General features: G+C 37.9%; 1 protein-coding gene across 1 annotated transcript in view; it reads right to left on the bottom strand.

The window, feature by feature from the left end:
• SOAT1 (sterol O-acyltransferase 1) overlaps positions 1–23521 on the bottom strand; it is a 58370-nt gene that overhangs the window by 14257 nt on the left and 20592 nt on the right. The window contains exons 3-4 of the mRNA XM_010992904.3: positions 14431–14489; positions 277–422 (exon numbers count right to left, since the gene is read on the bottom strand). Of these exons, the coding sequence (XP_010991206.1) occupies positions 277–422; positions 14431–14489 (205 nt within the window). The remainder of the gene's footprint in view (positions 1–276; positions 423–14430; positions 14490–23521) is intronic.

The raw sequence follows: 23521 nt of genomic DNA, 5'->3' as shown, positions 1-23521 counted from the left end.
AGCTATACGGTCCGCCTCCCTGGGACATTGTTTAAATGTAAAGCACTTAACAAGTGTTGGCTGTTGTAAGTCAGCAAGGTCATAAATGTGGTGTGCATTTGTTATAATCCACTTATTAAGATGAAAAATCCAATCTTCAAGTGTTTAAAATAGTATGCCCAAGGCAACACACAGCTAATAAAATGTGAAGCTCAAGTGTGAATGCAGGCATTTTTAGTGCAGTCCACTTTCTGACCACAGATGTGTGTATTAAAAGGAACTAACACTCATACTTACTTAGCTCTGTGGTGGTTCTCTCCAAGAACAGAAAAGGATGTCAGAGAACAACCTCCATTGTCTAATGACGTAGATTTTTCAATGAGATTGGTCACAAAATCATCAAAGTGATTGCCAACTTCCTTCATAAAAAATGGCTTCAATTCCTAGAATTTTAAAACAAATAAAGGAAAACATGAGGCGCTATAACTAGCTTATGAAGTATTAACATTTTTCTAAAGGGGTCTCTTCAACAGAGTTGGACCAAAACGAATCCATGTTAAGTGAGTTCACAGGAATAAAAACAGAAGTGATTTCTGTAACTGACCTGTAGTTTCAGAAATGGCTACTGAAAAAGCAACATGATGAGTTATGTCTTTTAAAAAATTTAAACTCTTTTAAGCATAAATCAAAGTCATCACCTACAAAACGAACTCCTACAAATGATATACAAAAATAAAATAACAAAAATACTAAAAATGACAACTCTATTTTTACCTCCTCAAATTTTTATCTGGAAAACGACAAAAAGTAAAAATCAATAATAGGTCAGCATTATATAACTTTAAGTATCCTTTCTTCTCAAGCAACAGCTTTAGCCCCAAGTACCCGATGTTTGTATTTTAAATCATGCCATTTCTGTACAATACCAACATTTATACAATAATGTTTATTCCTACTTTCATAACTATATATTTACCTAGCCATAACATACATACTTTTATAACATAAAACTGTTATACATTTTGGTCCCAGGCTATTTTTAACATCTTAAGACTTACATAATTTTTGAAAAGTATGAAGCAAAAAAGCACTTCTTCAAATGATAGTAGGCCACCTACTGTGGGTGCTCAAATTGTAAATGGTATTTCTACATTGGCAAGATTCACCTTTGCAAAGGAAAACAAAGTGTTACTTGCTACTTATTAGTTACTTAATAATTCTTCAAGAAAAAAAAATGCTCTTTCTTCTAACGAAATTATTTAGGTTGAACCTAAAATATCTTAAGTAGCATTCTTCTGGATTCTGTTTTAACAAGAGTTCGACCAAGTCCTTTAAAAGCAAAGCCTAAAAATACCAGTGTATCTAATGGAACTATCTGAAGGCTTTTCAAACTGCTATCTCCCATAGTTCCCAAATGCCTTTTGGGTCTTGAGCAGTGAGAATACACTAGCCCTCAGAAGACAGATCATGGAAATGGAAAATATAAGATAAACACATATAAACAACACACAGTAGACTATCTAGGTGTCACCTGAGCAATACAACCATCAATGAGAAGACTCAAAGAACACAGAAAAGTTCAGCAAACAAAGAAAGCAAGGATGAGACGATTAGAAAGGTCTTCTTGAGCTGAGAGTTGAGCTGAAACCTCGAAGGACCACCAAGTAGGACTTTGAGTAAAAAGTGGCATGAGGAGACAATATGATAAAAAGCAGAGACAGGAAGCAATCAGCCAAAACAGAAAACGCATATGATGTAGGTCAGTTTAAGGGCAAAATATAAAGGTCCTGTGGTCCCTAAAAGAATAAAGAGTTTTTATAATATGATTTGTTCATATTAAAGCCATCTAACAGTTTGTCATTTTAGTTCCTTTCGCTTGTTTCAATTATATGTTGAGCTTCCTTTTGCAATTTCTCAACAGGCATGATGCTTGCGCAAACAAAAGCAAAACAACTTCCTCTCCTCCAGAAAAGGGTTCTTCCCTCATTGAGTTCTAGGGTTGGACTGCTTAACAAATAAAGGCTTCTTTCCAGCTACAAAAAATGTCCCATGTAGAAATGTCACCCAAAATACTGGGTTCACCTCTTGGTGGGTGTTGAGCATTCACACCAAAGAGCGGGAGAAAGAAGGATTTATGACTCGCAGCAAGTAAGGAGAACACAGGGGGCCTTTCCCGAAGCCCTGTCTCCCAGAACAGCAAAACCGGGGAGGTTTAACCTAAGGGTACGTGCATATTCATGAAGGGGCTTGAGCAGAGGAGAATTCAGCATAGAATTGGGGCCAAAGTCCATAGAGTCCAAGCTTTCCTTGACTGAAGTTATGAGAGTCAGCATCGTCCTTCCATCCTCCACTTGGGTGGAGGCCTGGGTGGCCTTAGTTCCTACAGAACTCAAAGATGGGTATCGGATTGTTAAGTATATCCATTGAGGACTCTGTTTTATCCCTTAACTATTGCTTCTTGACTGCTTTTCCTTTGTTTCTGCATTCCCTCACTTCCCTTAAGATCTTTAATTACTGAGACTTGTTCAAGGGTAAGCCTTTTGGCCAGGCTTAGATCCCAAAATGGCTAAGGCCAAAAATGGCTTCTTAGAGAAGAAAGCCATGCCTGGTTCTCTTTCTCCCAGGACCCGGAACAGAGCAGGACTCTGCGGGGCCCTCCCTGGTACAAATCCTTTCTGTGTGCCCCATTACTTGTTTGTAGGAAATAGGCTTCATTTAGCCTCCCTGACTTTCCTTGACTTCCAGAGGGCAGATTCAAACACTTGCTTATCAGCAAAGGGAGAGAATGCAGAAACAAGGGAGGAACAGTCAAGAAATAATCCTGCAGCCTCAAGGCAGGGTCCTGGTTCCTCCTCAAGGGATATATCTTTGAGTTCTTTTGCATGAACTAAGGCCCCACCCAGGTGAAGGATGGTGATTTCAGGCTGAGCCCAAGATTCCTGGAACAACCACCCTGTTACCTCACCACCAACTAATCCAAAGGAAATCACACACCCTGCAGCCTTCATCCCAGATGTTGCCTATTAAAAACTTCTCCCCGAAAACCATCAGAGGTGGGGCTTTGTAAGCATGAGCCACCTGCTCTCGTTGCTTGTCCCTGCAATAGATCTATCTGTCTCTGCTCAAACTCCAACATTTCTGATTGTCTGGCCTCCCTGTGCATCAAGCACATGAACTTCTGTGCAGTGACAGACCCCCTACAGAAATATACTAAAAAGAAGAGAAGGGAAAGCATTCATTCCACTAAGTGCCAGGTACAGTTCTGGGCACTGCTGTAGGTGCTGGAGACAAAACAAACAAAACCTAGCCCCGTCCCCATAGAACTTAAAATTTCAGTGGGGATGAACAGGATACAGGGGGGCAGTGTCATGGAAAGAAATAAAGCAAAGGGACCAGCAGGAAGTGGGGGTATTTTCATAGAGAGGTCATGGAAAGCCTCAAAGATAAAATGACATTTGCAAAGGTCTGAAGTTAGTCACTATCCCTGGAAAAAGTACCAGGAAGAAAGAAGCATAAGTGTAAAAGCCCTGCGGCAGGAACACCTGTGGCGTATGTGAGAAACAGCACGGAATAGGGCATTCCAGCTGAAGCAGAAGAGGGCTAAGAGGTGAGGTCAGAAAAGAAGGGAGGGGAGGCAGGAAGGGGGCTAAACCATGCAATAAGGTCTTAACATTTTGCCCCCTATTCATATTGTTACGCAGAAAGGGGGACTAAAAGTTACCTTGGTTCTTAGTCACCTAAAAAAAATGAACTTTTAACAAGAGACAGAAAGCATGATATAAACAAGATTGTATTAGTAAAGAGGTAGTAAAATATAATACACTCCTGAGAATTGGGGAGTGGGTCAATCCAAGAGAGGAAAATTGGGGCCACTCCTTTGTTTCTCCTGTCTTATACCCTGGCTTAGGGGCGTTTTTTTGTGATTGATTGATTGGTTGATGGCTCAGTTCCTTGTGCTCAGGCTTGACCATCCCTTTTGGGCAGGTTCTTACCCATGATGGGCACAGAGAAACCTATGGGAGGAGGCTCAAATTGCAACGTTAATTACATTACAATGAGCATGGGGTCAAGTTAAGCCAGGTCCTTCTATTGTGCAGCTGCAGCGTTGGATCCTAGCTGGCTTCTTTGCTGGCTCTCATTTAGAGAAAATAAAAGTTTTTAGAGCCCCTTATCCTGAGCACAGGTGTACTGTTATTTTCTGGGTTGCTCCTTTCCCCTTCCTTTTTTCCCCATACTCCAACAACAGCATCAGGGCATTTATTTTATTGTCCCGAAAGCAAGTTCACTTGCCAAAGGACAGCGAGACCCAAAAAAACCAAAACATCGGAGTTTGGAGCTGAGACAGGTTTACTGCAAGGCCAAGCAAAGAGAACGGGTGGCTTGTGCTCAAAAACCTGAACTCTCCAATGGTTTTTGGAGAGAAGCTTTTAATAGGCAACATTTGGGGTGAGGGCTGCAGGGTGTGTGACTTTCCTCCGACTGGCTGGTCATGAGGTAACAGGGCGGTGTTCCAGGAATCTGGTGCTCAGCCTGAAGCCACATCGTCCTTCACCTGGGTGGGGCCCTTAGTTCCTGAAAAAGAACTCTCTTCCCTAAATTAGCTACTGTTTGAATCTGCCTCTTGGAACTCAGCGAAGGTGAAGGAGGCTGAATGAAGCCCATTTTCAACAAACAAAAAACAGGGGACACGGAAAGGCTTTTGCGCCCACGAGGGCCCCACAGGGTCCTGCTCTGTTTCCTTATGGCAAGACGAGAAAAATGTAAACATAAAACTTTTCTTTGCCCATTTGAGCCTCCTCCCTCTTCTATAGTGTGTATTGTGCATCTGTCTGCATTAACCAGACCTTCTCAATCTCATCAAGGGTCACAATTCCTTAGAAGATAATCTTCCTTCTTAATCTTGTAAGGAGCCCCAGTGACCTTTGCCCCACTACTTGCTTTGCAGATGTAGACCTGCAAACTGTCAATCGTGTGTCGTTTATTGTACGGCTATCTGTCCCAAAAACTTACAGAACTGTGTTTTGACCTCTAACGGCTGGAACAGTTCCTGGAGCTTTCTGAGTCTGTTCCTGGGTTATAATCCTCAATTTGGCTCAAATAAAAATTTTCCATGTCTTTTTCAGATGGACTGATTATTTTTTTTTTCATCGACAATGCCCTTCTCCTCTTTCTCTGAGGAATTAAAGTTGATGGAAGCTGCTGCCACTGGGACACAAGGAAGAACTCTACTGCGAACACTATTAAGTTTCCTCAGCCGCCTCCTCTCACGTATCCAAGTACTGATGAAAATAAATAATGAAAATGACTGCTTATTCCTGAGATCCCCTTTGTAAGAGGGCATACATCAAACTATAGCACAAGCGCTCCACTCCTGCCTTCTTCTTAGTTGTTCTATAATGTGAAAGTGGCATTAATTAGAACTTCAAAATGTGATCACAGTAAACCTCAAAAACGTCTAATACCAGTAACCTGAAAAGAAGGTTGGAGGTTATAGGCTTTCTAATTCGCTTACCTTCTCAGTCTCATCTCTATGAATATTAATTCCACCCACGGACGACTGTCTCAGCACAACAACAGACAGACAGAGAGATGACAGAAGGAAGGAGGCAGGCAGTTAACTAGAAACTAGAAAAGCATGGTGCTTAGATAAATCTGTGAAACAGAATCACTCTATTTTAGGGCTCAAAGAACCCCAATTTTAAATAGGCAGCTCAACAGGACAACTTGTAAGATTCTAAGAATGGGGAACAAGAACTCTGAAGCGAAAATGCTGTGGTAGGAACACAGTGAAGTCGCATACGCACGAGGGATCAAAGGGGCTAGATCCCGACAGGTCTTTAAGCCATTTCAGGAATTTTTCATTTTATTCTAAGGGCAATGGGAAACCAATAACCTTATAAGCACAAGGTTTATAAACATATTCAGATTTTCACTTTAGAAAGATCATGATTCTAAAAAGGCTTCCAAACAAGAGGTTAATTTGGACTGAGTCCTATAATGAGAAAAGAGCCAGGTCATTTGCAACCCCTTCAAAGGCATATAGGCACAAAAAAATTAAAAAGCAGGCTGAGAAAAAGAAACACAAAGCAAAAAATGTATACTCTGAGTACAGAGTATAAAAAATTATACTCTGACTCTACCAAGATAATATTGCTAGTCCATGGATCACTTGTTGATTCACTGCCTGGCTTTGCACAGAGAAACTTTCAAACTCACAGTGACATGGAACCAGAAATCTGACCTTATTGGGCAAAGCAGGTAACACAATAGAACAGGTAATACAGTGTTGAAACTAAATTGACCCCTCAAGAGAAGTCTCTCAGAAGAATTCACCCTTTAGTTACTGCATCTTACTCAAGTGGAAGGAAAGGGGGCAGGGCACAACCACCGAAGGAGTGACACAGCCACTGAGGACAGGACCAACTGGTCAGAACCAAGATGGTGGAAGACGCAACTTTCTGTAGACCTTGAGCCTCATGGCGCACCCACAGGCACCATGACAGTTCCCAGGCTGATCATCAAAGATCAAAAAGTGGGGTGGGGGTGTTTCCTGGAAATCTTCACCCCTTCCCCAAAGTAGCTAGAATAATCTTCCTACTCAATACCATATGAAATTGCCAAACCCATAAAACCTAACAAGTCTGCACCTCGTGGTCGCTCTCACTCTGTCGTGCTCACCTTCTGAGATGGCCCGCACTCTGTCTATCGAGTGTGTATCTACTTTTACTTTATAAACTAAACACCCTACACCTCTCAGCTTCTCTCCCCCTCACCTTTCTGAGATGGCCCACATTCTGCCCGTGGAGTGTGTATGTCTCCAAATAAACTTGCCTTCTCTTTACCATGCCTTGCTCTTGAATTCTTTCCTGCACGAGGCAAGAACTTGTTCTCCCCCAACGTAATCTTTTCCTTCATTGAGCTTAATACAATTTAAAATTTTGTATTTCTATTTTTTGGTGTCTTAATGTCTGCCTCCCCCACCTGACTTTAAAACCGTGCCTTTTTGCTAACCACTGTACATCAAGCTTTCAGCAAAGCAAGTGCCAAGACTATAGGTACGAAATATACTTCCAAACAGCTTTTGAAACCAACTCCTGGCACCAGGACTCCCACTCATATCACTCTTTATTCAATGTCTATTATAAAGAAAAAGGAGTTATCTAAAAAACTACCTAGCCCTCATTTCTTTCTGGAAGCTATGAAGGGAAAGGGACTAAAAATCACTATTGTTGTTAGGTTTGTAATGGCTATTATTTATTGAATGACTTTTATGCTAGAAACTCTGTCAGGTGCTTTTATCCATTACTTCTAGTCTTAAACAATCTTTGGTGTAGGCAATACAACTCTTATTTTATAAATGAGAGATCTAAGCTTGAACAAGTCCAGTGATGTGACTTACCCAAGGTCACAACTTGTAAGATGTAGATCCAGGATCAGAACTCCAATCTGACTTCAGAGTTCTCGTTACACTACACTGCTTTCCACTGTACTTTATCTGAAATATTTCTATGTGATTAGCATCATAAGCCAAAAAAGTAAAACCTAAAAAAAAGTCAATGATGTAACATACATGTAGCCTGAAAATGGAAGGTCATCTAGTAAAAAGTAAGGTGTTGTTTAGCTTAGTTCTGTTACAAAAGTTGCATTTGAAGGCATCAATGCAGAAGAGGTTTACAGTCCTAAATAGTGTACTGTAATAAACTCCTCCTCCAGAGTCAAAAGTAAGTCTTGAGCATAACCATTACATAATCCTTAATACAGGAAGCCAAAGGTTCAAGTTAAACTCACAGCTAATGAAATTAGAGCTCTGAATTACAATCCCTTTTTACTTAAAATTCCTCCTAGACTATCTCCCAATTTAAATTAAACTACATTATCCTTGATATCACATTGGGGGTTTTTTCAGGATTTTTAAAAAATTTTGTATTTTTTTTCTTTCTTCCCCCTTAATGGAGGCACTAGGGACTGAACCCAGGACCCCCCGCACACCAAGCACACATTCTATCATTGAGCTAGACCTTCTACCTCCTCTCCTTGAGATTATATTGTTATCAGCCTAAACTGAGCTGAAACACATTTATTTAATCTACTTGCTCCCTCATCTTAACTATCCAAATGGTGGATTTTACTGCTTCTCATCATCACTGCCTACCTTCTTCACTTCTTTACTAGCCACTGTTGAATGCTGGAAAACCAGAAAGGAGTAAAAATACACTCCTAGTAGTTAACAAATGATGTATCCATACAAATGACTATCATGAAATCATTTTTAAAATCACATTTTCAAATAGTATTTTTTTTAAAACCCCACAAGATATTCAGAAAAATATACAAACTGAATATATCAACTGATGCTGACTTCCCTGATGTATCCATGACACACATACCTGCATGCGTCTACATGGGTCTGTGTGTGTGATGGAGGAAGGAAAACAAATTACTGGGAGGAAATAAACCAAAATGTTATCTCCAAGTGGTATGCATATGGGTGGTGACTGTTTCCTTTTTACATTTTTTTATCTCTTATAAATTTTCTGCAATAAGCCTACACTACTTATATAATCAAAAAAACTTTACATAAGAAAATACATTCCTCTTCTTAAAGCAAACTCATATGGTAGCACAACATTAAAACAAAATCTTAAACCTTGTGCATATTTTTTTAAGTATGTATTTTATCTAAGATGCCAATGAGTTTTGCTTGGTGCTAAGAAAAAGGCTGCCAAGTGAATTATACTACACAGCACAGTGTTTTCTTGTCTCCAGAGATATTAAAATATTAGAAAAGAAATTACTTCTCAATCAGTGATACGTAGAATATTACCACTGACTAGTTTTGATGTTTTGGATTCTCATTAACTGCAAAATAGAGAGTACCCATCACTGTCAAGTCTTCAACAGAGCACTAAAATCCTGTAATTTCTTATCACAAATATGAACTTGCAACTGACATCACCTTACAGCTTTCAAAGAGCATTTTTAAGGTATCTAGTTCAGTTGCTGTTCCTCTTGCTTATCCATTTTATACACAGTGTTCATGAGGACAGAGAGCACTTCTTCAAAATTCCAGCACCTAGCACAGTGCCTGACAAAGGAAGCAATCAGTAGGTGTTCATGGAACTAAATGACTGAAATTCCTAAGGGGCAATATTATATGGCAGGTACATTTCTTCACTTTGTAAATTAGGGATGCAATCATAAAGAACCATGAACTAACTTTGCCAAGGTTCATCAAAGCAGACTAGAGACTGATACATCTATGTATTTAGTAAAACGAGAAAAGGCAGAAAGGCAAATAGGAGAATGCAGTCACACTTACGCAGACACAAGAAGGTGAGATTTGACCCAGACCAGCAGCAGCAAAGTACAATGGACAGTTGCTGCAGTGGCTGTTAACTGTCACCCTATTATTCCCTAACCTCTTTATTTGTACTAGAATCCCTGATTTTTACCTGGGCACATAACTGCCCAGAATAAATAAATTTCCCAGTCTCCCTTTGCACGTAAGTGTGGTCAGGTAACTGAGTTCTTGCCAATGAGATAGAGGCAGAATTGGTTTGACAAAACCTCCAGAAAACTTCCCTAAAAGATAGCCGGGTATCTGGTCCTTGCCCCCTTTCATTCCCTCCATCAATTCTGCTCCTTGAAACTCAGATGAAATGGCTGGAGCCACGTGGACAATGAGAAGGGTCACAGCCTATGAATAATGCAGCAAGAAAGTAGAAGAAACCAGGGTCCCAGAAGACCAGAGTCACCCTATCAGCTGTGGAGTTCTCACCTCTGGATCATTTACATGAGAAGAAAATACACTTCTATTTTTGAAAGACATAATTATTTGTGTTTACCTTGTATTACTATTACAGCACAACCTAATCTCAACTTATACACAATAATCAAAGAATTTCTGGGCAGAAAACACCTAGACTTGTCTTCCCAGAAGTCTGCCAATAAAACTGATGTCCACTATCCAAAAACTTTAGTCTACTCCAACAAGTGATAAACTGTGAAGAGACATCGTCGTTTGCAGACATGTGATTTGAGTCTTACTCATTACACAGGTTGCACTTTTAATGACTGCATAACTGCATTAGGTATTGATGTGAAAAAGAACACTAGAATTTCACTAGATGAGAAGCAAGCAAAATATAAATATGTATTTTTAAGAAGTAGGTAGTAATTTTTCTATTTTCACATTAGACCCAACACTCCCTCTATAAAAATGTGTACATTAATAAATTAAGAGTTCTACAAATATCGACAGTAAAGATACCCTCTTTTCTCTTCTCAACATACTCACTTTTCTCTGGAAACTGTCCTCCAAGGTGAGGACAAGCACCCAGTGCCCAGGCCAGGGCCGCACTGTGTATGGCCTTGCCGTCCTGGACAAAATTCAATTCTCTCTCTCACACAGATCTCAAACTCTGAGCTTAAAATGACTGGAAAGCTTATTAATTGAAAAGTTCAGAAGCAGCTGAACTCTTGCTATTAAAATCCTTTCTGAAGCCTGAATGTTCAACTTCTGCTATGATTCTATAAGATACATTACTGTTTCGAATACACTTCCTTTTATGCTTAAATAAGGCAAAGTAGGTTTCTGTTATTTGCAACCAAAAAACAATATAACAAACACAATGTTAAACAAAGCTAATTTATCGATTAATGTGAGCTGGCTGGGGCCCAGTCATCTGAATCTCCCTGGGGCTGTTTCAAGGTCTTGAAAGTCTTGTGACAACACAACTCTAAGGATTTCAAAAGGTCATGACTCAGAGTTACACAATGTTGTATGACCCCACTAGCACCAGATTCTTTTTTTAATTAAGTACTTAAAACTCTTTTATGGCAGCATTTAGAGGTAGACACAACCTTAGGAGATACAGTCAGTTCAACCCACTAATCAGTTCTCATTTCTCCTCCCTGCGGATTAAAGAGCTGCTCAGTACTCAGTAACCTTCTTCACAACTTTCCTTACTATGAGCTCCTCTGCCTGTATACATACATTTTCACCAAGTTCTTTGTGAACTGCCAGATTTAGCAAATAAAAATATAGGGCACCCCCCCACACCAAAATACGTATTTAGGACATCCAGTTACATGTGAATTTGATAAATAACTTTTTTAGTCTAAGTGTGTCTCGAATACTACATGATGACTGAAACTACTTGCTGTTTATCTGAAATTCACATTTAACTAGGCATACTGTATTCTATCTGACAACTCGAGTTCTGTGGGGCTGAAAGAGTTGCCCACTAAGACCTACAGACTACTTACTCCCTTTACAACAGGAAGCGGCGAACTAGGAGCAAATGTTTAACTCAGCTACACAATGACGACACAGACTGTTAGGGCTGCCGGGGACTTGGAGACAACAGTCCAGTGTTCTCACTTTCAACATTAGGGGAACAGCATCCAACTGGGTTGGAACATAACACCAAATTACAAGTGACTAGAAATATTTCTGATGTTCATTTGTTTTTAAAATTATTGCTAAAAACCCACAAGAGAAGAGAACAAGTAAATTTCATGACTCTTCACAATATTCACAGACCTGTTGCCTCAATGGTCATTTTGTAATAGTATATGTAACCAATAAAACAAAACAACAAAATGTGACCAGTTAGATATCACTGCTGTAAAGGGGATAATGTACGTAAATAAGAGTATGTATATAAAGCACCTTGTATAAGGCCTAGCTCATAACAGGACTTCTAAATGTAGTTCCCTTCTCCCCAGTGACTCTGCTTACTCAGTCTAGAATACTAAAATATTACAGTAGCTTCCCATCTGGTCTCATAGTCTCCAAACTCAACTTTGATATCAGAATAGCATTCCTAATCTCTCTCTCTCAGAAACATTCCAATTAATTAACGTTAGCAAGACGTTCAATTTCATTAGATATAAATTGCCAATTAAAACACTCCTAAGTCAAATCACCTGTAAGTTCACCAAAAGAATTTTGATGATTCATTCATAACAGAGCAACATATAGCAAACACAGAGTACATACTAAGGGTATAAAACAAGAATTTAGAAGCATAAAGTAGAGAGGACATCATTTCAAGCAGGGGTATTTAGAAACTTCAGAAGCAGCAACATTTGACCAAGAATTTGAAAGACAGACAGCATTGCAATTGGCAAAGGTAGGAAGTTAAAGGAAACTTCAAGTAGAAAAAGCGCCATGAACAAGGGCACGAAGGCAGAGAAAAAGTGCTTCACAATCTAGCCCCAATTTTCCAACTGTATTCTTCTTTCTATCATGCCCTGCCGAGGCACAGATGCCAATCAAGTGTCATTTCCAAGATACAGTTTAAGTTTCCTACCTCCATACCTCTGTTTAAGCTATGCCTTCCCTCAGTAACGGGTAACAAGTTCTACACAACACAGAGTGATACATGATACTAGCTACCAATACCAGATAATAATAATACCACATTTCCCTCAGCTTCTGTTCCCTTACTTCATTTCTTTCTCTCTCCTTCAAATCCTCCTGCCTGACCCAAGAATGTAATCCTTTTATTCACTGATTAATATACAAAGCAGACTAGAATGTTCCCTTTAAAAACAAAGTTTCCACTTAAATCCTTGAAACCTTCCCTCCACTCCCACTCCCTATCTTTACTTCTCACTCCACATTCTCTTTCCTCTTTGGGTTCGTGATGCTGTATTTAAAAAAAAAAAAAATCCCCTCCCATCTCAGATTTTTAAACAGAGATGGACTGCCTGTTCACCGATTTGAAGCCTTCCCTCACAATGAGAACACAGTAAGGGCTTTGTGTTCTTGCTGGGAAGGGGAGAAGGAGCAAGAGAGGAACAGAAGGGGAATCAGAAGATGAACAGAAAGTGTCTGGCTCATCCAGAGAAATGGGGTCAGGAATACTCTAGGGAGCCATAAAACAAAATTTCTTTACTGCAGTCACTAAGTTTGCAAGAATGAATCCTTAAAAACAGCACATGTGCTTATATACATATAATAGTCTTTTGTTAGCCAAAATTATAAATTAATCCCTCAGAGTTGGCAAGTTACCAAATAATCAAGTCTTCAATATCTCTCTTTTTTATAAACTGAAGTACAGTCAGTTACAATGTGTCAATCTCTGGTGTACAGCATAATGTCCCAGTCATACATATACATACATATATTCATTTTTATATTCCTTTTCATTAAAGGTTATTACAAGACATTGAATATAGCTCCCTGTGCTATATATCAGAGATTTGTTTTTTATTAAACAATCTCTTATAATGCAACAACAAGTTACTAACTGGAAAAGACATTCATTCACCAGAAATGACCTTGATCGCTGTAGTTTTATTTAAAGGCTTACACAGGTAACCCCATGGAATCTGGAAGAATAAACAAACAAAATGTAACGCACTACTAACTAGGAGTTCGGACTCATATTATCACGCAAAGTAAATACACCTTTTGAATACCACTATATAAAGCAATGTAGAGAGGTTACTCTGTAGAAATCAGATCTATACCTACAGGATGAAAGGGGGAGGGATGTAGATATCTCAGTGTTAAGCAAACAGGTACTTGCACTAAAATTTTTAGTAACAGCATCCTTGCTGACTCAGAAAGTGCTGGATCTCCAACAAACGAGACCAAAGTGAAAACATTATGCCCCAGGATTGAGAATAACTGAAGAACTAGCTCTCATAATTACAAAGACACCAATCCTGCATATACTGTCTTATGAAATAGGATTATAAAAATATCTAAAAATTTAAGATATTCTAATATAAATGCAGATATACATGCACGCACGCACACGTAACTAAATCAATAAATAAAAACAGGGCTATTTCATCTACGTCATTGGATGCTTATATATTCAAGTCAGCCAATCAATTTTGGAAGTAATCTTACTGAGAAAAAAGGCAGCTGCCTTGGATTTGAAGTCAACTTACATTCAGGCACACACAGTATTAGATTATAATAATAATTTAAAAATTATTCACTGTCCTCCAGAATTTCCTGAGGGCACTACTGAATTCTAACTTGTCAAACTGTTTGCCTTACTTCAAATGATTTCATGCTGTTTCCGAGTTGGTATTTCTTCTACATCCTAAGAGGGAATCCACTTCTGGATTCAGATTCAATGTTTATTGGAAGCCCATTATTTACATGAACCATGATACTTTCATAATGCACCTACAGGGGCATCCATACACACATTCAACTGTATCATGTCACTAAAATATGAGTTTTGCTGGTAAAAGCCAGAAAACGACACTGATGGATGGGACAGGAGAGAAAAGGCAATCTGCTTCTAACGTAGACTGACAAGGTGGCAGATTTTATTTTCCTGTTCCACAGTAGAATAATCATGTCACCTGATAAGAAAGGTTAAGTAATTCTTTACACAATTTAGCATTAAAATTTTTACTGAACAAAACTCTTTACCTCAAAACTCTACATTTTTATTTTTGGAAGAGGGAGTTACTGACCTCTGCCTCTGCTGTCAGTTGTATCTTCTTGGCTATCAACTGTTTTAAGTCATTCCGACCTAAGGAAAGAAAAAGAAAAAAAAAGGTAACTTTTAAGTTGATGGCGAAAGCTACCTGTCAGCATTATTTAAATCATGAGTTGAAAAACAAGCAAAAAAAGACAACGGTGTAAACTATGTACAACTGCAAAACACGACACAGCTCTCAAAAATGAGGCACGGGCAACATAAACAGAAGGAAATGTATACATAAAAATGCTAAGTTAAAAAAAACAAAACTACTATTTGTACACACAGTAATTACAACTATGTTAATCACTGATGCTGTAAGATTCAATTCTGACAGTACAGGAAATGAGATTCTCGGAATGGATCCTGCAACTATGACTAGTGAAATGTACAAGCAACAACAGAAAAATTAGATACATTGGACTTCCTCAAAGTTTTAAAAACAAACTTCTTTGCTGCAAAGGACACCATCCAGAAAGTAAAAAGACCACCCATAAAATAGGAAAAAACATTTGCAAATCTGATCAGGAACTTGCATCCAGAATATGTAAAGAACTCTTACAACTCAATAATAAAGACAAATAAGCCAATTTAAGTATCTGAACAGACAGGTCTCCAAAGAAGATATACAAATGGTCAATATCATATGAAAAGATGCCCAACATCACTAGCCATCAAGGAAATGCAAATTAAAACCACAATGAAATCATTTCACACCCACTAGGAAGGCTATAATCACAAACAAGTAAGTGTTGGCCACTGCACACCTTAAGCTTATACAATGTTACGGGTCAATTATCTCAATAAAGTTGGGAAAAAGTGCTGTACAAGCAAGAAACTTTGAAAAGATTGCTATTTCAGGAACTGGATGTGACAGCTCTTCTGTAATACAATTAGAGAAATGTTTGTAAACACTTGCAACAATGACATTTATAAGAGTGGTACCCGCTTGGTACAAATAAAACAGTTTTTTAAGTAGGCGGGGAAAAGTGTTGACCAGAACACAGAGAAATTAAAACCCTCCTCATTGCCAGTGGGAACATAAAATGATAGAATGCTTTGAAAAAGTCTGGAAGCTCCTCAAAAGGTAAATACAGAACTACTGTGTGATCCAGAAATTCCACCTGTAGGTAAATACAAGAGAAATGAAAACAATCTCCTCCCAAAAAAACTGCACGTGAATTCTTACAGCAGCATGATTCATAATAACAGAAAGTGAAGTAAATTCAAATGTCCATCAACTGATAAATAGAAAAATAGAGCAGTCTATCCATGTAACGGATTATCCAGCAATGGCAGAAGAGAAACACAGATACAGGCTACATAACACTGATGAAACTTGGAAACATTATGCTAAGTGAAAGAAGTCAGTCACAGAAGACTGCATATTGCATGATTCCATTTAACTAAAATGTCCAGAATAGATAATGCTATAGAAATAGACAGGCTAGTGGTTGCTTGGGAATGACTGACTGCTAATGGGTGCAGGGTTGGTTGGTTGTTTTTATTTTGGGGGGGGGGGGTGAAAACATTTTAAAATTCATTTCATTCTAAATTCTTTGTTCTGATTCTTTTCTGTAATATTAAGCCACAGTAATTTAGCTTCCAAATGTTTAATTTGACTAATCAAGGTTATTAACTAATTATTAATTAATCTGACTTGAGAATCTTTTTTCATGATTTTAAAGAAAAAGTAGATTTTAAAGATATTAAAGTATTTGCTTTTTATGAAAATCTGCTGATCTGTATAAACATTATATACGGTACTAGTCAGCCATAAAATAAGAATGAAATAATGCCATTTGCAGCAACATGGAGGGACCTAGAGATTATCATACTAAGTGAAGTACATCTGACAGAGAAAGACAAAAATCATATATCACGTACATGTGGAATCTAAAATATGACACAAATGAACTTATTTACAAGACAGAAACAGACTCACCAACATAGAAAACAAACTTATGGTTACCAAAGGGGAAAGGAAACGGGGAGAGAGAAATAAGGAGCTTGGGATTTGCAGATAAAAACTACTATATATAAAATAGATAAAACAAGGTCCTACTGTATAGCACAGAGAACCATACCTAATATCCTGTAATAAACCATAATGGAAAAGAGTATGTACATATATGTGCAACTGAATCACTTTACTGTATACCAGAAACTAACACAATATTGTCAATCAACTATACCTCAATTAAAATTACTTCGATCTCTAAAAAAAAAAATTGTATATGGTGATTTATTACTGTCACAGATTTGCAGTTTATTTTTGTGCTAAATCATGGTACTATTACAATTTAAGTAAGAAGCTGCATTAATGTCTGCCCTTTTAACAAATTATGGGTAGAGTTCATTTTGAATGCAATTTGCCTTTACCCATAAATGAATTTATCTTCATATATTATCTTGCAAAATAACCTAGCTAGATTTTAGCTTTTGATGTATTTCTTTTAAAATGTCAGAAGTTTTCCTTTGGCAAAACATTCACAGCTTAAAGCAGCATTTTTAATATAACTGAAAAATAAGGCGAACACAAAAGCTAGTATCTACCCTCTGTGGTACCCATTAACAGTTGCTTACACTGCTCACTTTGCTAGCTGGCACAGTCTCCGACTGGAACTTCCTGTTAAGCTTAGATTTGAGTTAGGGTTTTACTGGAATTCACTTAAGTTTAACACAGACTCAGGGATCTTGAAGTGACAGTTCTTTAGTTTTTGCATTTTTTTTTCAAAGCGTATCTTCAAATACCATAGTATCTTCTTCCAGAAAAGAAATTTTCTAATCTGATAGTACAAGCCCTTATTTTACCTTTTCAGCTGAAATGTCAAGTTACTTATTATGCCATGAGAACCAGTAAATATCAGATACCACCATGTGTACATTACCTTCTGCACAGATAAATGAGCAGAAAAGAACAGAATTGAGGGCTGAAACACGTGAAGCAGGAGAATACAACTTCTAGTTTGCTGTCCCTGTCTTTGCAAAACAACCATGATAATGTAACTTTCTATCATTTTGTCATCTATTTTCCTTCGTAACAATTTTAAGTATTTTTATTTCATTATCAACAACTGCTGTTGCTGTATTATGTCTAAAAGGGAGAGTGAAGGGTACTCAAATTTCTAAGACCTAAATAATTTCCCAGAAATACTCATTTTGCCAGAATAAACTCTGGGGACATATCTGGGCTAATTTAATTTAATAACCCATTCTCCTTATTCCAAAAGTTATCTTCATTATAGAAAATTAAAACCCCATACCACTCCCCCCAAAAGAGGTCTGACAAAATTATCCATTATCCCATGCTGTTCAAGTAACTAATATTAATATTATGGCATATATCATTTGCCCTTTTACTTTGGCAAATATACGTTTTATAAACATACATATTATAAAAATGGACTCGTGCATACTGTTCTGTAACCTGTTGTAATATTGCAAGCATCTCTGCATGTCATTACATATTCTTCTACATCAGTTTTATTGGTCTAGTTCTCTGTTTTTATGGCTGAAATATAATTTAATCCTCTATTGAACATTTAGACTATTTCTGGTTTTTTTTTTTAACAGTATTCCACTTGGGAAAAAGGCATGGAAAATGAGAAGATCCAAAAATGCATCTAACAAGAGCTCTATGATGAGAGATAAATTTTGAAGTAAAAATGGCTGAGAACATTCCCAAATTGTTAAAAGACGCCAATCCTCAAATAAAGCAGGATCAAAGAATCCCAAGAAGGGTAAATAGAAATGCACACTTAGATATATCACAGTGAGGCTGTGCAATACAGAGGTTTATTTTAAAACAAAACGCAAAACAAAAAACGTCTTAAAAGCAGCCAGAAAGAAAATACCACCTTCAAGAGAGCTGAGTCTGACTCACCAACACCTAGAACAAAGGTCAACAGACAGTGGAATAATGTCAACTGGTGACGGAGGTGGAGTTCGTGCCTGGGAAGGAGGCTGGAGGTCCTGTCACGAAGAGCCTGCATGTATCATAACAAGGGCTTTGAGGAAACTGAGAATTTTAAACAGAAAAGTAACTGATCTGATGTTGGAAGATCTTACTCTCTGGTGGGAGAGGAAAAAAAACCACGTAAGAGAGAAATGTAACAAATCCAGATAAGGAATGACGTTGTCATAAGCCGAAACAATGGCGATGAGAATGGAGAGGACAAATTTTGAAGATATTCACAAACTGGTAACAAATTAAGTAAGAAATATGAGGGTAAGACACGTATCATTTGATTTTTCTATCAACTGTAAAAATACATTTTTATTTAGTTTTCTCTCCTATCAGATCAGATCATGGTTTCATAAATAAGCTATTCACTTCATAAATAAATGAATACAGAAACTTCTTCAACTAACTATCGCAGGGGGATGGGGAAGAAGACACTGTAAAAGATTATTTCTACCTGTGCATCATTTCCAAAAGGAATCTGTCTATCCATAAATGACATAACCACCAATACAAACTGGCTTTGCCAAGTCAGGGACTGGAAAATAGGGAAAGTTTTTTCCTCACACTAAGACTAGTCTCTGAAGGCCCCATTTCAAATGACACTAAAGTTATGTAAGTCAAAGAAAAATATATTAAAAAGTCAGTTCAATTCATTTTCCTTCACCTTAAAATTAACTTCATACAACATTCAAAAGAAAATTGCTTTCTTGCTATCCTAAAATTTTTAAATTAAATGTCATAAAAATCAAAAGAATGATGCCCTAAAAGCTAACATCCAACACTTCAAAGAACTATGCACAGACACCCAACCATGTGAGTCAACTCAAGGCTTTTAAATTACTAGAACATTGACCTTGAAATAGTGGTAAGCCAGGACTGATGGTCACGCAATTTCTGCAGTATCTGCCTAGATCTACTATCACTACCTGATAACTGAGCATTAACTGGTAATATCTAATTCATAGTCCCAAAGATAAATCTTTAAAGAAAGCTACTCTAGATTTTTTTCCCCTAACCTTCTGATCTTCAAGAAATCAGTCTGGCAACATTACCTTTATGAAACCTACCTCACATCTGTCAAGTCTCCAACATTGAATTGGATATTTAAAATTTACTCCTTGATGTATCAAAAATCTAATTTGAACCAGTTTTTTTTTGTATATATATTTTTATTGAAGTATAGTCAGTTTACAATGTTGTGTCAATTTCTGGTGTACAGCATAATGCTTCAGTCATACATGAGCATACATATATTTGTTTTCATATTCTTTTTCACCATAAGTTACTGTAAGATATTGAATATAGTTCCCTGTGCTGTATAGTATGAACTTGTTGTTTATCTATTTTAAATATATTAGTTAGTATCTGTAAATCTCAAATTCCCAATTTATCGCTTCCCATCCCTTTCTCCCCCTGGTAACCATAAGTTTGTTTTCTATGTCTGTGAGCATGTTTCTGCTTTGTAAATAAGTTTGTCTTTTTTTTTTTTTTTTTTTTTAAGATTCCACATGTAAGTGATATCATGTGGTATTCTGCTTTCTCTTTCTGGCTTACTTCACTTAGAATGACAATCTCCAGGTCCATCCATGTTGCTGCAAATGGCATTATTTTTATTTTTTATGGTTGAATAGTATTCTATTGTATAAATATACCACAACTTCTTACCTAGTCATCTATTGATGGACATTAACGTTGTTTCCGTGTCTTGGCTATTGTAAACAGTGCTGCTACGAACACTGGGGTGCATGTATCTTTTTGAATTAAGGTTCCCCCTGGATATATGCCCAGGAGTGGGATTGCTGGATCATATGGTAAGTCTACTTTTAGTCTTTTGAAGAATCTCCATACTGTTTTCCATAACAGCTGCACCAAACTGCATTCCCACCAGCAGTGTAGGAGGACTCCCTTTTCTCCACAGCCTCTCCAGCATTTATCACTCATGGACTTTTTAATGATGGCCATTCTGACTGGTGTGTAATTTGAATCGGCTTTGAAGACCTTTCTGAAATTATTATATGTTTTACCACCTTAAAAAAAAAAAAGGCTGTGCCATACATAATCTTTATGTCAAATAAAAGTGATCATTTACTGAACTGTCCTGTTATAGTGATACCTTTAGTAAAACTGAAATGAGAGCAATGGAGCCCACACTAAACAGCTCCAGGCAGTTGTACCTTCCTACTTGAGTGGCTTCTTCATGGCTTTTCACCAAATCTCCTTCCTGTAACAATCCTATACTTACACCATTATGCCAAATTTACTGCCAATGCTACCCAGAAAGAAAAGACAAATAACCAAGCTTATTAAATTGGTAGCTCATTCATTCATTCTATTATGTACACACTCACTAAATAAAAACCCTCTGAGAAGTCAATATATTCAGGGTACTAGGTATGTATTCTAAATCCTTCCTTTGGGATCTCAGGAGAAATACTACAACACAGAGAAGGGCTGTGGGATCGTCAGGGTGGAGGGAGCTTTTGCAGAGAGGTCAGTAATTGAACTGAGTCTCAAATGGTAAAGAAAAACCACAGTAAACAGGTGCTAGAAAGATTATTTCCAGCAATGGAAACAGCATGAAGACTTGTAAGGACTTGGGTTTTCTGGGAACTCACTCTAGGTGCCAAGCTCTCTTTGCTTTACAATACTGTATTTAATATAGGCTTTTGCCTAAGGGCAGCTTTTAGCTACTTACTGTCTAGATTACCAGTTACTTTCTAGATCAGTGCTGTCCAATAGAAATATAATATGAAACACTTACATAATTAAAAATTTCCTGGGAGCCACATTAAAGAGTTAAAAAAAACAGGTGAAGTGAATCTTTGAAATGTGACTCGTATTATACAACTACGGTGTTACCTCAATTCAGACTAGCCACGGGTCAAGTGCTCAACCGGACCATACCGAACAGTGCAGTTCTAAACCAGGGGTCAGCAAATTTTTTTCGGTCTTCGGCCAGAGAATAAGTGTTTCAGGTTTTGTGGGCCACATGGCCCAAAAGCACTACAGGCATAAATGAATCAAAGTGGCTGTGTTTGTGACTCCTGTCCTAGATGGCTGAATTTACTCTAAGTCTGGTTGACAAATAAAACTGACATGTGCGCACAATTATCTCTTATGACCTAACGTGACTATGGTGAACACCGCCAGCTGCTTCCCCCACAAGGGCACATGTTTCATTCCCCTTGCCAGAGACTGATTTAAGAATGGGCATGAGCAACAGTCAGAGTAAGGGCTGCATAATGACGGCCCACTCAAACAAGTTTACTGAGAAGAGTTTAAAGAGGACTTTTTAAGTAAACGTGTGGGCAAGTTTAAGTAGAGCAATGAAGAATGGTGTAGAATTCTGGGGCTAGTAACAAACATCAAGAGAGCTGTTACCGGGGGGCGGGGGGTGGGAAGGGATAGACTGGGATTTCAAAATTGTAGAATAGATAAACAAGATTATACTGTATAACACAGGGAAATATACACAAAACGTTATGGTAGCTCACAGGGAAAAAAATGTGACAATGAGTGTGTATATGTCCATGTATGACTGAAAAATTGTGCTGAACACTGGAATTTGACACAACATTGTAAAATGATTATAAATCAATAAAAAATGTTTAAAAAAAAAGAGAGCTGTTACCATTCTTAGGCCAGAAAGGGCAAAGAAGGAAAACCATTAAGGAACCACAAAGAGAACTCCTTGGAGAGAACCATTAGACAGGAGTGATGCTACCCCAGCAAGAAGGAACCTAAGTTATTTATTAATACACACACCTTACTCTCTGCTCCTGGATCTCCTGTCAGCACCCCACACCGCCCCCTGCCCCACTATGACCAAACTCTACCAGCACCAGAGGGCATGGGAGCCTACTGATAAGAGTCCATAGCCTCAGCCTTCCATTGCACAAAGTAGTGCAGAAAAGAGTACAGAGGCAAAAGGCAGGCAGTTAGCATGACTTGTAATCTAGTTCTGGCCAATGAGACCTGAGATGTCTATTGGGGAATTTCTAGGAAAGGTTTCCTTGCTCTAAAGAGAAACATGGGGAAACAGATTTTCTTCTGATAGAAATTATTCATTCGCTTTCCCAGTTCTCTTACCCAGACGAGTTACTAACCCCCGTCATTATTTCTATCCTTCCCTCATCATCATCACCAATTTCCTGGACCCACCAGGCCCCATCCCAACCCCAGATATTGCTTGTTATTTGCCTTCTCTGATTTCAAATTGCCACACGCTGTGGAAATAATTAAGAAAATGGGTCCACTATAAATGGATGCTGTCAAGTCTTAACCAGGCCTGCAATAAAGAATGAAATCTTCATCTTTGCCCCTTAATGAATTTCCATTACATTTCTCACAAGCACAGTTCTAAATATTTTCCACCATTTTTAAATCCTGGACTTACCAAGCAACCTTCAGCTGATCATGTTGGGTACCAACTCCCGTCATGTCTTCTATCTTAATTTTCACAATTTTTAATCCTCTTCTCCAATGCTCCTGTGTCAGAGGAAGGGGTAGCCTATCTCTTTTTCAAGACTAACCCTTTAAATTATTGCCTCGATCCTTTCAATATCCTTTGAGAAGCTGTTCGAATCACTCAACACACTGAGCCATTTATACTGCCCACATTACATTCAGAGCCAACCTAGTCTTTAAAAATGTCTCTTGAATTGTGATCTGGATGTCAATCAGCGGTACTCAAATCCGTTGATTGATCTGTCAGGTATTACATATTTACTTAACGTTTTAGAAACAAATATGTAACACATGAAACATCAAACCTATGACTTTACAGAATTTATTGCTTAGGATGAGTTTTTTTTTTCTCAGTGAGATTTTCTTTTGCAAATAATGCTTTAAAGTAGCAAAAGCCCTTTCTAATGAACCTCTAATTGTTCATGACCCAACCATGCCTTTATTCTTTATTCATTTCTCTTTGAAAATAAAATGTCCTAGAAAAGCAGTTTATACTTCTTACTTTCACTTTCTCACTAGCTATTCATCCCCAACCTGTGTCTGCAACTCTTTTCTTTCTGGGGTGTTTATGGCCTCCAAATTTCTAAATCCTCATTCTGATTAAACTTGCCGCAAAACTTCAAGATTTAGGAAGTATTCATCAGACCTC

Source organism: Camelus dromedarius, chromosome 23, assembly GCF_036321535.1.
Source record: "Camelus dromedarius isolate mCamDro1 chromosome 23, mCamDro1.pat, whole genome shotgun sequence".
NCBI lineage: Eukaryota > Metazoa > Chordata > Mammalia > Artiodactyla > Camelidae > Camelus > Camelus dromedarius.
Note: the sequence above shows the minus strand (reverse complement) of the source record. Positions and strands in the feature narration are given on the sequence as shown.